The sequence below is a fragment of the Eptesicus fuscus genome, chromosome 7 (genome assembly GCF_027574615.1).
Source record: "Eptesicus fuscus isolate TK198812 chromosome 7, DD_ASM_mEF_20220401, whole genome shotgun sequence".
Classification (NCBI taxonomy): domain Eukaryota; kingdom Metazoa; phylum Chordata; class Mammalia; order Chiroptera; family Vespertilionidae; genus Eptesicus; species Eptesicus fuscus.
Window position 1 is genome coordinate 12,741,479 of NC_072479.1, and position 18,672 is coordinate 12,760,150.

Below are 18,672 nucleotides of genomic sequence, written 5' to 3' on the forward strand. Positions count from 1 at the left end.
GTACATCCAAGAGATTCCATAATTCTCTTAAACAAACTACAAAAACAACTTTGAACCTGTGCTTTCAGGGTGCCAGAAAGTCTACACTTTGCTCTTCAGCTTCCTCAAGGATTTAGGCGTAGCCCACTGAGAAATGAGCAGTAGAACCTGGTTATTCCTGGGTTAGGTATAAACTGTAACTCCGTTTCAGAATGGCTGTACCTGGTCACCTGTTTTCAGCTGCTTTAAAGGGAGGGGAGGAAGGGGAGTCAAACTGAAAAGCAAACAGGTCACTGATAATGAAGTAGAAAAGTGCTTAACCAAGATCCTCTAAGAATCTCTTGAAGAACTAATCCCTGCTTGGCATGTGGCATATCAGTATTCAAGTCATAGGACCTATACAAGGAAAAAAAATTAATCTACCTTTGACTATTTCTATTATTGCTCATATGGGTTAAATAAAAACAAATTCCAAAAAAAGGACAGAAATATTTCATATTACTTTCAAAGGGACATAATGAGCCATCAGTACTAGTTAGTTACTGACATTAACTTCATGAGTGAAAATAATTTTTGAAAAGGGGTCTTATTGGCAAATAGAGAAAGTGGACATTAACTTAGGTTTTAATCCAAAAATAAATCTCTTCAAGGCATCCTAAAATACAGTCTGAGGACGTGTTATCAGTGCAGCGTTGAGTAACAGCGCACCAGCTCCCCTCCCCCTCTCACAAGGAAGCGCTGTTTCTCCCAGTTCCTCTCCAGACATTCGAGAAAGATGCTGTAACCCTTTTATTACAGCACTGGGCAGTGGCTAAGCTCCTGGGCAGATGCCTAGTACCGTCAGCAGCACCACTTAAAGGTGCACAAGACATTCGTTTATTACGTCACAACAAATAACACATGGTATTTATAAAAGTTTAAATTATTAAACACTAGCCTATAACAACAACGATGATGACAAAGGCACTTGGGATTTAACAACCATAAAATAAGAGAGAATCGATTATTTTTAGTTGACACAGGCAGCTTAAGCATTAACTAAATGCTAATTAGGCGTTTTTGCTTCCTTAACAGTTTATTTTCCTCACCCTCTCCTGGTGCCCAGGATGCAGTCACCAGAAACCACCCTTTGGTGACCAGTCAGCCTTTCTGTAATTTCTTGGATCATTTACTCCCTTTGTCCACCAACGCATTTCCTCCTCTGTTCTGCGCGCTTGGCAGCAAGGCCAGAGGTTTCCCTTGGAAGTGTTGTGGACGCTCCTATTGCTTTCCTGAGATATTTGCTGGCATCGGGCCTTGCCCAAGGGTCTTCCCTACTCAAGGTGAAACACATTCATTCATTTATTTTATAGACCGCACCAGTCCCCATGAAGGTGATTCTGGCCAGAGATCACCTTTCTCTGTATGTCTTCTCCTTTCTGAGCTGCATGGAGGCAGTCACAGCGTTCACAAACGCCTTAGCTCCATTTGCTCTGAAGTTGTCAGATTGTTTGGCTTCTGTATTCCTCCAGAGGAGGGTCTGGTTTCTATGTCTGCTCCATGCTCTTTCCACATAGAGGGATCTGAAAGGCAACAGCATTCAACTACCATTCTCTAGCTTCCTTGGAGTTTTGCACACGATGTTGTCAAATTAGCAGACTTTGACATTTTTCCTGCCTGGTCCCTCTAGGACTCTACTGCTTTCCACGCACTCTGATAAAGATGACATTGAAAATGGAAGCCCCGGGTGACTCTCAGTATCTTGGCTTTATGGAAAGAGGCCTGGCATTAGAAGATGGGGGTCCAGCCTCTGTCTTCAGCGGGGCGGCACTGGGAAGGTCCCTGAGACCACGCCCCCTTTTCCGTGTGGGAGGAAATGCATGAGCAGGACATGCTGATAAGCGTTAGGAGAAACAGAAAATGAGGCATGATTTCTGTTAAGCCTGTGGCATTGAAAACAAGAACAGGCAACCAAATTTGGATCTTACCTAGATCCTAATACAAACCTAATAAAACCCTAAAAATATAGGATTGAGACAATCCAGAAAATCTACTTATAAGCTAAATATCAGTTAATACCAAGAAATTACTGTTAGTATTTCATATGATAATAGGCATTGGAGTTATAGTGTTTACATGTAATAACACAGACAAATATAATATGTATTAGCTATAATACATGTTAAAAAAATTCATGTGATATTTAGAGCTATATCCTGCAGTGTGTAAGGGTAAACTGCTGTAATGTCTAGGATTTGCTTTATATGCTACAGCAAAGAAAAAACAGGAGCAAAACCAGGCTAGATGAAGCAATTATGGCAAAATCTTGGTAAGTGTTCAATCTGGGCAATGAGTATATGTCAATTCATTGTGTCTCTCTGCTATTGTGTATATTGAATATTTGAGTAACTTAAAAAATGCTTTTTAGAGGAATGTATTGAGGGAAGTCCAGGCTGACACTACCGTGGTGGGAAAAGCCAGACACAGTGGAGTGATGTCAGAGAGCAGGCCTGGAGCTGGAAGCATCTGCTCCAGGACAGGGTCTGTCTCCTCTGTCCCCAAGGACCCAGAGCTCGGCCCAGCACCGACAGAGCGGTGTAAAAGCGGTCCACAGAGAAGGGCCGAGGGCAGCATAAGGCACAGAGGAGCAAGGGCCAGCTTGGTGCGGGGAGCTAGGGAAGACAGGGAGGCAGGAGGCTAAGGTGCACACCGGTAAAAAGAGGGAGAGGAGGCAGAAACCATTCTGCGGCCCTGGTCTGTGCTTGATTCAACAGGGCGTGGGAAGCCATCAAAGGTTTCAGACCAGAAAGTGTCATGGCTAGGGCTGTGCTTGGGAAACAAGGCCTTCAGCTGTGTGGGGGATGGAGCGAAGAGGGAAAGGCGTCCCAATGGCAGACCAGCTGGGATCACAGCATGGGATCAGTAACTGACCTCCAAAACAGGGCTGTGGACAAGTGGGTGGAAAGCCACCCATTTGTGGGAAGGCACATGAGACTGATGTCCCTCAGGATGCAAAGATGAAGAGGAAACAACATGAGGCCGAGAGGGAACGACCTGTCATCGCCGGGGCTGAGAACCACAATGAAAGGGCTGGTTCTGAGGGGAGAAGGTGAGTTTTGGCGATGCCCTGCATTTCAGGTGGATGTCCTGAGAGCAGTTCAGCAGGAGATTCTGGACTGGGGGAGGCGGCCTGACTGGTACACCCTCCTCTTTGCAAACAGGATGACTTGGGAAATGGCCAGGATTTTGAACTCTCCCCAATCCCACAATCCCACAGTCCCAAAGCTCACGGCTCACAGGCTTGCCCACACTGCTCTGATATGCCTGGGATTCAGCTGATCTCTGCCTGCTCCCTTAGCCTGAGGTGTACCCCAAAGATGTACCCCAGAGAATCTGCTATTCTCACACTCTGTCTGTGTGCTCTGGGTAAACCCATCTGAATTAAAATGGCCAGTGAAACTTAATTTTGACTCAGCTTCTAAGTCAGCAGATGGACATATGAGTATTAACACTTTCTGAATGTCTACATATGCTATCGATTTAATATGTTCTATTTCATTTAAACCTTAAATCAAATGAATAATGAGAATACTAAAATTCAGAGAAGTTAATAACCCAGCCAAGGTCACACGGCTAAGTGAGTGGCAGGGCTTGGACTCCAACTCAGGTCCGTCTGCCTCTTCAGTCTGTGCTCTTTTCTCTACGTCATGACCCAGCCACGGGAAAAATGCAGCTGGAAGTGAAATAAATCTCAACCAGGTGTTGGAAGCAGACATTTGCCACCTGGCCTGGAGAGATTTGCCAAAATGACACCATAATTTCCTACCCTTTTAGCTCATTAAAAAAATAAGAGAGTCCTGGCCTGTGTGGCTCAGTGAGTTGAGCACTGTTCCATGCACCAAGAGGTTGCTGGCTCCATTCTGGGTCAGGGCACAAGCCCGGGGTGTCAGCTTGATCCCCAGTAGGGGGCGTGCAGGAGGCAGCTGACTAATGTTTCTCTCCCTCTCCCTTCCTCTCTCTCTAAAATCAATAAAAACGTATTTTATTTTTTAAAATCTTTATTGTTGAAAGTATTACGTATATCCTCCTCCCCCCTATTGGCACCTTCTAGGCCACCCCTGTCCCCCGCCCCAGGCCTTCACCACCCGGTTGTCTGTGTCCGTGGGTGATGCATATCTGCATTCAAGTCCTTTGGTTGATCTCTTCCCACCCACCCACCTTTTCCTTCCTCCCCTCTGAGATTTGCCAGTCTGTTCCATGCTTCTATGTCTCTAGATCTATTTTGTAAAAACATATTTAAAAAAAAAAAGATATTTTAGGGGAAATAAGTGTGGGAAGCAGTGAGAGGAAAGCAAAGGGAAGACAGAAACTTGCATTGCCAGTGCCAATATGTTAAGAAAAAGATTTTGTCCCTGAAATAATATAAAGTTTATATTGAAGAAATACTACACAACAAAGCTGGTGTACCTCCTATTTGGGGGTGAGCTTCTATCTATTTTTGACCAGGCAGTTGTACAAATTTTGACTTGTAGTTGTGACAACACCAAGAAGCTCTTTAAACATTAGTTTAAAGAACAAAGGATTTCTGCTTAAACGTCAAAGCATATTGGATATATTTTAGGTGAGTACTCACTCCAAATGTTTGGGGAGGGGGTTTGTTTTTAATATAATTGGTTTTAGGAAGAGCACGAGGAGAGTGCTGCCCAGAGTGAGGGATAAGCTCTCATTGGTTTGAGATCTTGCTGATGTGTGGCAGGCTCTGTCCTGTATCAGGATTCCCAGGTCACCAGCTTGGACCGGCGCCCTGCCTCTGTAGCAGGAGTCGTGATGAAATGGAAGCCGGGTGAGCACAGGCTCCCAGACAGAGGAGTGACTCAGATTTCTTTCCTGAATTTCCAAGAGGCGGATGGGCTGTGTACATTACACTGTGTGCGCCAGCTCAGCCCTGGGGTCAGGAGCCCATGCATCCGCGTTGAGGGAGAACATAAAACCAAAGGGGAGATTCAGTGATCGCTCACCATAAAGTGGTGACCTTGACCAAAGGCAAAGAGTAAGCTATACTCAGGCAGGGAAAGCACTTAAGGAAAGAGAATCCCACCACCTTGCTGGCAAAAAGCAGGGGCAGCAACCAGAATTCCTTGACCTTGAAACTGGAGAAAATCAGCCCAGTGCCTTCCCCCCCCACCTCCCGTCAACTATGGTGAATAGAAGGAAGGTCTACAACAAAACAAGCGTGTCCTTGTTGTTTATTCAAACTAAGTATAAGTGAAAAACTAGATGTTTTCATCAAATGTATTCACCTTTCTTCTTGCTTGACAAAATACCTAAAACTCAGAATACTTCCTCCCCCACACCAAGAAAGAAAAGCAATTCGAGGAGGAAAAATGCTAGTTTGTCCTCTTACCTGACATTTTAGGCATTTATTTAAATGCTATTTTTAAAGGTAAATGGCCACTAATGGGTCTTCTTCCACCAGAAAAAAAAAAAATTGCATATGTTGCACTTTAGGAATATAGAGGGGGGAAAAATGACCTAAACATTGAAAAAAGGAATTCTTCTAATTAGCTCCTCATTTTTTAGACATGTGCAAAGTAAGGACATGCATGATAGACTGTTCCACACAGAGAGCAGCGGGGTGACCTCTGGATAAAGGTTACTGGGACGATGCTCTGGGGAAAGGCCTTCCACACAGTTCACATGTAGAAATGGGTCTGGCCACAAACAGCACAGCCCGAAAAAGGCTCCACCAAAAACAGACACACTAAAACCAAGAAAAACACTGTTGTCATTGCCTTTAGCATTTTTGTACTTTAGTATACTTTCTAGTATAGAAAATATAGTTTTATCTAAGTCATGAGAACAGGCTTATTTATGCATAAATTATGCAGGTTAATTTCAGAAGACAAGATTCATCAATGCGACCGTGCAGAAGCATTTAATAAAATTTTAATGCTTACCAAAATAGTGCAAAAGTTTGGGGCTTAGACAAGATCAATAAAATATTCAAGTATTTTACTGAGTAAATAATGGGCCTAGAGGGATGCATAGACTGCCTAGCTACCATTTCAAATTGTAATTGTAAATTTGGCACACGAGGGTTTCTTAAAAGACTTTTGTTGTATTTCTTGTGAGTACATTCCTGAGAAAAACTGCTAGTATATTTGCCAGTGACTTGGACCTGGGTTTTATGACTTGGCAGAATGTCCTAAAGGATTGCAGAATTGAGCTGAGTAACCCTGGGATGGCAGGGATGCTCAGAACACCTGAGGTGGAGAGCTTTGCTGGCACCCAAGGCAGGATGGCTGTGGGCAGGATGGCTGTGGGCAGGATGGCTGTGGGCAGGATGGCTGTGGGCAGGATGGCTGTGGGCAGGGTGGCTGTGGGCAGGATGGCTGTGGGCTGTTGGGAGGACCCACCCCACGACTGTTCAACTTTGCTAGCACTAAACGTCTCTCCATCTGTGAGTTTTTGTTAGCTTTATTCTTAAGCCATGAGATAAGTGTCTCTCTCACTGGAGCCAAGTGACCACCTGCAAATCTCTTAGCATCTCTCTGGGGACACTTTCAACATGAGCTAACACACCCAGCACAGCAGCTCTGCACAGATAATGCAGCTCAGCCTTCTTTTCCTCAGCGCCACCTGACCAGACTTGTGTGTTTCCTTCCAGTCAGTCAGTTAACAAATGTTCGTGGTGCTTCTACCATGTCAGACTAACAGCTAGAGAGAGATGCAAAGTAAATGGAAACATCAGGTAGGGATCAGGAATAAGGAATGGGGAGTGTGGAAAGAGACCAGAATACTCAAGATCTCTCAACGAGGGAGTCTATAAATCTTAGAAGAACAGAGCTGAAGAAATCGCAACTCTCCTCCCCACCCCCATGGTGCTCCCTCCCGCACCAGCACCAGAGGTGCACAGGACTCCAACCAGGTGTGAAAGGAGCAAACAATGGTGATAAAGGAACAATTGTGAGGCAGCTCTGGAGGGGCTCAGCGGGACAAAATCTCTGGCAGAGAGCAGCACATGGCCATTCTCTAGTTTGCAGATGGAACACCCAGAAAACCTGGGAGCAATTAGGAGGGAGAAAAACCAATGGGGGGCTGCTGAGGATGATGTGAGGGATGGAGTCCCAAACTACCTTCTGCTGGGAACACAAAAGCAAGGCAAGACACCGGGACCAGAGGAAAAGGAAACCATCATCACCACGTGGGGCTGGCACAATGACGTTCACTCACAATCTCTGCAGCCAGGGGAGTGACGACATTCACAAAGCGACCAGGAGACAGATATTAAAATGCAGGAGGTAGGAAACCACATCTGAACTCCAATTATCTTCTGATCTCCATTGGAACATTTAAAAGTGAATTCTGAACAGGACAACTGAATTGTACAGTTCTTTTTATCAACAACAAGCAGAGATGGGCTCACACTCTCTTTCAAGGCTCCCTGCAATAGCATGACTCCCCGGCCAATCTGAAGACCAGCGGCTGGTGTTCTGGTTCCTGCTATGGGTCAGGCAACATGCTGTGTTGTCCATATTGTTTCATAAACCATAACTCCTTTCCCCGCAAAATATTAGTCGTCTTCTCTAACAGATGAAGGCTACTCCTTTTGCCAGAAACATACCGTATTTTCCGGCATATAAGACAACTGGGCATATAAGATTTTCCTGGGTTAAAAAGTTGTCTTATACGCCGGAAAATATGGTACACACACACACACACACACACACACATACACACACACACACACCGTATTTTCTGGCGTATAAGACAACTTTTTAACCCAGGAAAATCTTATACGCCCAGTCGTCTTATACGCCGGAAAATACGGTACTCTCATCATTTTTGTCTTTTCAAGTTCTTTACAGCCTCCAAGCCCTGTTTTCCATCCTGTCTTGGACATGAAGCCTTTCTGAGCCTCCTGGATTGCTGCCTCTTCTGAGGGCCTTCCGTGCTGCTGACCTCATGGCCAGGCCAGCAAAAGACCCTGCCGCACATCAGCTCCAGCACGTTGAAGTGCATTCTCATGCCACATTATAGGTAATGTTTTCCTGTCCGATGTTTGAAAGGAGTTTTAGAATTTTGCTTTGAAACTCTTTTACTTAGAATTACTTATGGCCTCTCAGCAACCCTGTGTAAACATTTGTTAATTTCAATTTGCAGAGGCTTTCCCTTATTTTTAGAGCCTATGAATATGTTTCTTTTTAGATCTCAAAGAATTTTGTAGGCCCTTGAAAATCTAGTAGGAGCTAAGCATTGTGCCTAATAAGGGCAGGGCAGCCCTGCTCACGCCTGAGCCACGTGCTATCTCACCTACGGTTATAGATAGATCTGCTGTGAGCCTAGGCCCTGCCCGGGGCCTCAGGATTGTAAGCTTCCTGAAGACAGATTTTTGTCTTATTGGCTGACTTTTTTAGAGTGACTAGCACAATTGCCATAAATGAATGCTATGGACTCACTTATTAAAAAATAAGTCCTAAATGAACACAAAACCCACAACTTCAACTATGTATTATACAATCCCATTCCTAAAATAGTGACCATTATTGGAAATTATCTCCTCATACTTTTCAAAATGTTTGGTTCTCTTTCTTTTGAAAACATACTTTTTCTTTATTGCTTTGAAAGATGGTACAAATAAACAGACTATAAATAAGACACGTAGTAGGAATCTCTGGAAGTATTCAACTTCTAGATTTTTTTTCATTGGCAGTTAGCTACAGACTTCTTTCTAAGCATTTGTTTACAAAAGAGCATAATTTTCCAGACGTCACATGTCTCTAATACAGGAGTGCCTCTTCATGACACTCACATTGCTCTTGGGCCCAGGCAAACTTCTTTGGTAGTATTTGGGTTTTAACTAAATTTAATCTAATAACATTTTAGCATATGCGATTAAATAGAAACTACGCACATGCTCAACTATGACGTGTGGGGAAGAGAAGGCTGATGCTCAATGAGAAATAAGGACAGGGAGCAATGGTATTTGTCTCCACGAACCAGCCAGTAAGATACTATACTTTCTCCACACCAGTAGGAAATAATAATTCATTAAAAACAAAGCCACAGTTACACATGAAGGAAACTGTAACAAGATTTGTATGAATAATATGCATTTACATGAATGGCACACAAACTTTCATGGTAGATACTCATCCTTTAGTGTAATAATTGGGCCTGATATCCAAAAGCCTAGCTACTAAACTTTCCCACCTTAAGGGAATATTGCTACTATTTGTATTTTCTGCATCTGACTTGCTTTGCTTAAGTCCAGACGCAGTCAAAATTCCAGTTGAACCTGTGGTCAGGCTCAGTGAACCAGAAAGTCAGGTTTTATGTTGTCATGGGGAGAGTGTGACTTAAGTCTCACCATGACGACATTCTTAGAAAATAACCAAAATGCTTAAAACGGAGCACCCCAGGCTCACATTGAAAACTGAGAAGAGAGAAACACAGGAAAGGTAGAGAAAAGGACTGGAGGACACGTGTTCTTCAAATAGTTAGATGGAGATGCCCACCTCTTTCCATTACTGTCCCGAAGCATTGCTTTTCCCATCTTCGTTTCCAGCTCCTGCACCTCCTCCAGCAATGTTTTATGACAGGTGTGCTTGACCCTGTATCACAAGGAAAAGACAGTAAGAACATGACACTTGAACTTTACACAGCTGTGGAGATTGGGTATTCTCCTATTGGGCCACATCTGGATGCCCTCTGACCGACGGCTGCTGAGGTTTGGGGCATTAGGGAGCGCTCTCAGTCTCGTGCATGGCAAGGACTCTACCTGGGGAGAATCAGGAGTCAGCCCCCTAAAGACTCCTGCTTTTTTTTTTTTTTTTTGCTGAAAGCCTGCAGATCTGAGGGTCACAGCCATTCAGAACAAAGACGGGGGTTCCTGGATACTCGTGTATCTGTCTAAAGCTTTTCACCGCATGATCTAACAACTCAGAAGATGCTTTACATCCCCACCCTATGGACGTGTGCTGGTCCCTTGCCCTGTCCTCTACGGTGACCAGAAAGTCCAGGGTAAGCAGCTTCCCCTCTTTCTTTAGTGTGGAAAGAGCCACTGCCATTATAGTGCTAGAGTTCATGCTCTTCATGCCAAACCCTTGCCCTGAGACTTGGGCTTGACACAAACACCCAGGTACCGCTCCTCCTGCACAGCCTTGCCGCGAGGGCCTGCGGGTGTAGGTCTCGATGGTGTCAGCTGGGGCAAGCTGGGCCTCTCCACCACAGCTCAAACCTCAGCCTGGACACGTCCCTCTTCTGGAATTGGAGGGAGAGTTACCCTCTTTCTGATTAAACTGAGAAGAATACCCCACAATGTTCAAGTAAGTTCAAGATCCTGACTTCAGGGTCTTCCTAAGATTGAGACTAAGCAGAAAGCTACTGGTTGGAAACAATGCAAGTGAAGAAAAGCATTTTACAAGATGCAAGTTAGAAATACGGGGAAAAAAAGCTGTAGAAAGAAAAGCACTAATGACTTAGCAATGCAAGGCAGGCTTACATACAGGGTGGAGCAACAGTAGGTTTACGGTTGTTCATATGGAAAATAACACGATAAATAATAAATAATAATACAAGAACCAACTCTGTGTTTCGTGTACTCACAACGGTGAGCCCACTTTTGCACCACCCTGTATTATGAAAAGCTTTTCATTAAATTCAGTATAAAGGAGTATGAGGATCCTGCTAAACACCAGAGCTCGAAGACAGAATAAGGACAAAGACTGAGCATATATCTGCAAAGAAGTGAAAAGTGTAACGGGGACATTCTGAAGACGTGAGCTGCTTTATTTAGTGGAATCACACACTCCCGCCCAGCCTCCACCTTCAAGGAAAGAAAGTCTATTGAGATAATGCCCAGTCATCCCCTAACACTCTGAGTTAATCTCTAATGGAGTATTAGTACTAAGACACTGTATATGTGCCTGTCATTCCTTTTCCCAAAGTAAACAAGAGAACTAAACCACACAGGTTTTAACACATAATACCTTAATTACATCAAGCAGTGTCCTGAGACTCAGTAGTGATAAAATACTGCAGTTCAAAGCAGAAACCGTGGAATTTTAATTTAAACAATAATTGAGAAAATGTTTAACATTTTGCTGTGAAGAAGGCAGTCAAAAAGAAGGTTAACATTTACACTGTTCAATATTATTAAACATGCTGTGCCTCAAACGTTCCCTTTATCTCATGGGCTTACAGGGATATACTGATAACAAGCCAACTGAGTGGCGACCCCCACCACACTTGGGTTCACCCCAGACATACAGGGCCCATGAGAACGTGTCTGGTCAGTGCTCAAGGATGCGCACGTTCTCTCACTGTTTCAGGATTGTCCTCACTCCACCTCCTCCTCCCTTCCTCCTTCCCTGATGCCCCACACAGAGCCAGCGGGGTTCATCACCTCTAGACCAGCCCCCAGTGTTATCTCTTGGGCTGCAAGAGAAGGGCAACGCTAAGAAGCGGGCTTGGAATAGGAAGACTGGGCCACTGGGCGCAGGACACTGGATGTCAGAGCTTAGGCCAAGAATAAAAGGAATCTGCCCCAGCTTTCACTCATTCACAGAGGGAAATGATCTAAATATCTTGAAGCTACCAGGCATTGTGCAGGTTCTCAGTGGATGTAACTGCATCCATGTGCAAGAGTCACGTGGCAATCCGAGAGCTAGCCTGGGCACCTATCAGTGTTTAAGAACATGAATGGCGACGTTGGGGAGGATTCTGCTATTCTCTTCACATGTAGGTAGCACTGGAAGAGAATGGATGCTAGCAACTTAAAAGTGTTTTCTCAAGAACGTTTACCCAATAAGGCCTTAATTAGGCAGACAAATCTAAAATCTCCCCTGTCAAAGTCTGCATGTGAAATGACTAAAACCTAACACATGAAGGTTTAAGAAGCCAATCTTGAAGTATTAGCCCCTGGCGTGTAATTGAGGTCTCTTCAGGAACTGGAGTCTGGCTTGTTATGAATCACAGCTTGGACAGAGTGAGCCCCATTATCTTTGAACAGCTAATCCCCAGTGGTCCAGGGCTTGCTTCATTTAACCCCATATCAAGAGACCAGATGATCACACAAGGGGAGGGTGGGGTGCTTAGTCACTGTCAGAGGGTGTGAGCCCTCAGATAGTGCTAAAGGTATCTCCAGGTTATTAAGGAATTTCTAAATAAATAGATTGGCTTAGAATCTTGGACTTCCATTTCTTTGTTTCTAAAAGTTTTTCCTGAACTGTTCTTTTGCATGGAAGGATAACAAGTTAAAAGGAAATGTTAATTTCTAAAGGTGGATGAAAATGTATACACAATGTGCTTCAAAAGAAATTAGTGTAGTTAGAAAGTTTTAGAAAAACCAAGGTCCAATTGTATACAGAAATTTCTTATTACCTTTTATTTCCACTTAACTGCCTATCTGGGATTATAATAAGGAAATGAAGTCATTCTGGAATTGCTGAATGCATTGTGTGCTGACTGGTAGACTATAGGAGATACAAGTTAGGTTAAAGAGACTGATTCCGTGTTCAGTGGCCTTGAGCTTTATGTTATTTTTAGAAAGCAATCCTGACAAATTTCTCCTAGAGGAGAATAAGTACATGGCTGCTAACCTAAGAATGTTGTCATAGGTAAACATTTTGGAAGAGTGTAAGCTAAAGGATATTAAAATAGTTCTGGGCAATTTAAACTTCATGCTTCTAATAAAAATAGTCATTAGCCAGGTATCACATATAATCAATCAATTATTTTAATAAAAAATGTATTAGTTTGGTCCCTTATGAAAATTCTGGTGAACAGGATAACAGAGTGGGTATCTTACGGCATCCAAATCTGACTTAAGATAGTCTAACAATGGATCTTCATCCAGAAAATTGACAGACTTCATGGGAAAAATGACTGAATTACCTCATGATGTTTTTTTTCTTATTCTTAACACTCCAAGTCCCAAAACAGAAGAGAGAGACTAGGGCAAAGAAGGGGGAAAATGCAGAAAGAATAATTTACTTTCTTAAGCACTCATAGAAATATATGGGGAAAGGCAGGCCTACCTTGTGCTCGAATTTAAAAGCTCTTTTGAAATAGTTAACCACCAAAATTCAAAACAAAACAAAAAAATCCTGAAGATTGGTCCTCGGCAAGATTGAAGGACAGTAACAAACCGAGTTAGATCCCCGCCCTCGCCATCTGCCCTCACAGCACTCTCTGCAGTTGCGCCTCAGTTCCGACTCAGTTCATTGAAAACTCTTCTTGTCCAAGGTGCATCATAGCACATCATGTTTCAATAAATATTTGACAATTTGAACCAAATGATGGGTGGACTTGGACATTCAGGATTAATATTTTAGTTCAGCGTGCAGGAAGGAAAAACAGAGTTTATAAAGCTGAGGTTCAGAAAGACCACTGAGAGTTCAGTGATACAGCAGCTCAGGCAGTGCTTTCTCCTCCTGGGAGAAGTCTCCAAATTTACTTGACTCAACAACAAATATCTCAGTCTGGGGGTATAATATGAGATAAAACCTGGGCCTTGTGGTCAGAGGAAAAGTGCTCAAATAAACTTGCAGAATTATTGTTTATGAGGAGAGAGGGGACTGTAGTTTAGACATTAAATGTATATTATAAACTGAGCATATACTTTGGGCAACTCCTCCAGATGAGCGCCAATATATGCCATCCTCCCACTCCCCCAAATAAACCAAGGCAAAAAATGCATTTCTGGAAGTGCCTCTGGAATTCAGGAGGGGCCTTTCAGGTTCAGCCCAAAGCACGGGTGCTGTGCTCCTGGGAGGGTTGTCCTGGGCCTGCGGTGCAGGGCAGTGGGTAGGACAACACTGGGTCAGCCTCTGCTCAGGCTCCCCTTCCCTCCAGCGGGCCTTCTTTACAGGGCTCCTAGCCTGCTTCAAGCTTCTTGGAAAGAAAGCGACTTTTACTCTTTTTGTTTGGTGGAGCTGGAGGCAGGCGCATTTGCTTTATCCTTTAAAAAACATAAGTGGTGCTAATTTTACAGTGCCAGGAGTCAGGAATAGGTAATATTCCTGCTTGAAGGAATAGGTAATTTGCTTCCTGATTGATGAGGAACTTTTACTTGGAATGTATTGGAAAATATTTAAAAAAAAATAGAGAAAGAGGCAGACACTGTAATCTGAAAACATTCTCTTTGAAATGGTAGAAAAATACTTCTGCTAAAGTCTCACTTGGCAAATATACAGTCTCACAAAATTTTTTTTCATGATATTCATTTAAGATAGTTGAATAGAATGCCCTAAGATTAATTTACAGTCAAATCACTATTGTCAGTCACTATAAATTTAAAAGTCATTGATGTAGCAAAGACCTAAAACTAACTTGATTATCTTGCAAAATTGACAAAATTCGGTAAGGTAATATATTTTGCCACAATTAAGCTATGTGCATGATAGAACTACCATTTTCTTTTAGTGCACTTAATAGATTGAGAAAACATCTTTTCTGACTATAATTCATTTCCAAAGATTCTGATTCTACTATTTATAAAGCACAGTTTCAGTAGGTAACATGGAAACAGTGGTAAATTGGAACATTTAAGAAATTAGAATTATTTAATTTTTACTAACAATTGTAAAACTTAGTGAACAGAAAGAGAAAAAAAACAAACACCAAAATATGTGCTATAAAATTGTCTCTCCTCCTCCCTCTCTCTGCATTAGGTGCCATCGGCTGTCAAAATAATGCCAAAATGAAGACTCTTTTAAAAGATATCCATAACTGTCAGGCAAGAACATTCTCATTGAGTGTGGGAGGAAGCGAGAGAGAGAGATGAAATCTGATGTCTTTTCCTGGAAGGTTAGGATTAAAGTCTCAATTCTCTACCTCAGGGCCCCCAGATAATTATGCTTTGCCCAAAGTAAAGCCAATGCAAGAGTCTCAATTTTCAGGGAAGTTGGCAACTATTTGTAGGAGGGAGGAACCAGGCCTACCCAACTCAAAAATCAGTATTATCTCATTTCAGTATTCTATCTTTTGCTTACAGAATTAAAATTTACATTACCTTGTTGCTTCTTTTATATTGTGTACAAGATATTTCAAAAAGGATATATTTTAAAACATATAAACAAAATTTAAGCATGAATTATTTCCTGTTTAGCCTACATTATGATTTCATCTTTGTGGTTAATTTCTCATAGACCTGTAAACTGACGCTCTGGAAGAATTATATTTGAAGGATTCCTATAGTGAATTATTTGGAAAAATAAAGAATACTTAATTCCAAGTATTTTGCAATTTGAAATGAATTATATAGACACAATTTTCCTCAAAGACAGGCTATATTTGTGATCACGTAGCAATAACTCTTAGACATAAGGAAAATGAATTTCGAGTCATACTTCCTAAAGCTAGTGGAATTGGGTCTGTACTTAGAAACTCCCCCTTATAATCAAGTATGAGGAACATCCCTCTTGACCTTCACACAATCCGTCTTGGACTCCCTTTTGTCTAAGGTGAAGCACAGGTTAAAAGGAAGAAAACCAAACACAACATCCTTTACATCCTTTGCTGGCAGGTGGCAGGAGATGGGTTTCTCCAGAAGTCTCAGCATTTCATATCCTATGCCAATGCTGTGGAAGACAACTGCAGGGACAGATGAGTAAGACTTAGGGTTATTCCTTCAGTTTCCACTTACGCTCTCCATGCCACATCTTCGATCAAACATGCAGTAGGAACCAGAAATAATCCCAACCAGAAGTGTGCGGAGCTCAGGACCATAGCTGCCTGCAAGAAGCAGAAATGATGGGCGTCTTTAATACTTTTTCTTTCAAAAACATCAAGATATAATTTAATCAAGGCAAAACATTCCCTAACACAAGGAAGGATGTCAGGGGGCCTGATGGGACAAGCTCTTCTCCATGATCATGAGCTCTTGTCTCACTCTTTTATGAAGTGTTTGAAGCCCCTTTCCAATCAGAATACTGTCCTAAATCCCTCCTATGAGGAATGGGGGCCACCAGACTCCTATGGAATAAACCTTTACCCAGTAGGCTCCTTTCATCCACTTCACTTACCTATCAGCTCACGTTCCTTCACTGCTCATTCATTCATGGAACCAATATCTTGGAGTAAAGCACAGTGATTCCCAATACTCAGAAGAGGAGGATAAACAGATAATACAGGCTTTGCCTTCAAGGAACTTAAAGTCATGTGGTACACACACACAAACACACACAATTGTGTGGTGCCATTTACATGACACAGTGGAGTGTATAGGTCATGATCATATTCTATGGAGCTTTAGGGGAAGGCTATTAGGCTAGAAGGCTGGGAAGACTTCTTGGAGAAGACAGCATATGGGATGTGCCTGGAGAGATACAGGATTGGACCTGCTGGAGAAGGGTACAGGGAGAGTGAGTCCAGATGGAAGGGTGGACGACAGGGGGACAGCCAGGAGCACTACCTTTGAGGACACTGTTCCTGGCATACTGAGACAGATGGTTCGGGAGGAACAGGTAGAGAGGGTTTGACAGGAGAGAGTTGCAGGGCCAAATTTGATGTCAGTGAGGTGAGGAACTGAAAAGAATTTTGAGCAAATGGGGGCTGGGGAGTACAGAGTCCTTAGATTTTGGTTTTTGAGTGAGATTTTGGTTTTGGTTTTGGTGGCAAGGAACACGGAGCTGGCTGGCCATTGACAAGCTGGCCTAGAAGGATGGGCTACTTGGAACAAGAAGCCAGGATAAAGTGTGACAGACCCTTCCTGCTCATCGGGGTTTTTAAAATCTGGAGTTCTCACCATTTGATCCTGCTGGAATAGGTATTTTGCCACAACTCATTGCAAAGTGGAGTGAGGCTTAGAAGTGAAGGGGAGTGGCGGAGATGTGGCAAGATTAATGTCAGGGACTCTTGCTGGAAATGGGTTGGGATGAGAATCAAAGGTGTCCCAGAGCAGCCTTCCTCATACTGCTCTTCTCTTCACACAGAGAAGGTGTGGCCTCTGAGCCCCTCACCTGGCCCTGTCTGCGGGACTCGGGATCTGTGACTGTGAAACAGAAGCTTCGCTCCAGCCCTAGCACGGAGGATTCTCCTTTCTCAAAACAGGAGGGCCATCTTTCAGAAAGAACAGTTCAACCTTACAAATAGGCGAGTACCTTTTGCCCCATCAATCATAGCTTAGAATTCATTGCAAGGAAACAAGTAAGGAAATGTGTAAAGAAGCAAGTACCAGAATATTCACCATGGTATGAACTATCAAGGAAAGTGAAGGATAAATGTCCAAGAAGAGGACTTAATACATTGTGGTCCATCCAATGGGCTGCTATGCAGAAATTAAAGTGATATAGAATTACATGTGTTGACAGAGATGCCATGCTACATTCCTAGTGAAAACCTGGGTTCGGAGACAACCTCTTACAGGAGCCCTACATGGAAATGGGTGTGTGGAAAGGAAGGTGATTGGCCCAAGCCTCAGAATTACACTTGAGATGCAGTCCACCCACATGTCATGCCTTCTTTTTTTGTTGTTGTTACATATATGTCAATATACATCAATATACATCATACTTTTTGTAGTCCTGTTTCGGTATTTCCTCACCTTTAAAAAGCACATTTTAGGATTTCAAAAACAGTGGAGTGGCCAGGCCTTGATGGACTTGAGACTACTAACCCCTTTGCATATGTGAGTGCTTATATGATCAGGAGAAATGCATGGCATGGGATATCAGAAGGACTGTCTGGGTAGGAGAATTGCTGACTTTTATTTTCAGAGATCTTTAGCTAGTTCTACTTCCTGCTTTTTCTATAGAGAACATATACTACTTACATGAAAGAAAAAGTTATTCTCCCCGCCCCCCCCCGCCCCCACTCCCAAGCAAACTTCCGGAAGGAGTTGGATGGTTAGCAGTCCCCATTCTGCAGTCCAGCCTTCCACCTCCAATACTCTGGTCTCCCGGCTGACAGGGTCCCCAGGAGCCCAGCTGAGGGGACCCCTTGGGTTTTGCTCTTGCTACAAATGCCTAGGGTGGTGCTTGGCCCATGGAAGGCAGTCTTGTTCAGCCATATTTATCAAAGAATCCAATTATTGAAAAATAACATTTTACAACCAAAATGTAATATTTTAAATACATTATGAATCTTAGAACTTTTCACGGCTGAGGGAAATAAAGAAAACGAACTTTGAACTGCCCTGTTTGAAATATGAAGACCCTCCTAAATTAACAAAGATAAACTGGAGATTTGAAAGTATTGTTGTTTTGTTGTTGGTTTTTAAAACCTGGAGCTGTGAAGGTATCATATATATAACTAATTTTAACAGTGTGTCTCCAGGAAGGTTTCTACCATCCTGATTTTCAGATTGACCAGATTCCTGAAGTATTTGCTAAAGCCACAGCCTTAGTCATTTAAATTTTGTTAGATTGTTCTTGTTTCTTAGCATAACAAAAAATGTTTATTGAGCTGAGCTAGGTGACAAATGGCTCTTAATTACTCTCCCCTCCCCTCCACATACACTATTGAGTGAGGTTTTAAAAACATCCTTTTGATGTGCTAACAGTCCCATTGGGAAGAATGCACCTCTAGGTTAACAAGTCCTCAGCTAGCAATCATTATTAACCAGTGAGGTGCCAAATGCATAGGAACCACTCTGGTCAATTAGAGGAAAGTGAGGCTCAGGTGGGTGCAATTATTTGAGAAATTAGCATACAAACTGGTGAGGGCTGGAAGGGATCCGAGGCCTGTCCAATTGTAATGCTGCACAGCACC

The 18,672-nt window shown here is 42.9% G+C and overlaps 1 protein-coding gene across 1 annotated transcript in view; it reads right to left on the reverse strand.

Annotated features, from left to right (window-relative positions):
• ATP8A2 (ATPase phospholipid transporting 8A2) overlaps positions 1-18,672 on the reverse strand; it is a 528,491-nt gene that overhangs the window by 35,961 nt on the left and 473,858 nt on the right. Inside the window, exons 32-33 of the mRNA XM_054719729.1 lie at positions 15,608-15,696; positions 9,477-9,572 (exon numbers count right to left, since the gene is read on the reverse strand). Of these exons, the coding sequence (XP_054575704.1) occupies positions 9,477-9,572; positions 15,608-15,696 (185 nt within the window). The remainder of the gene's footprint in view (positions 1-9,476; positions 9,573-15,607; positions 15,697-18,672) is intronic.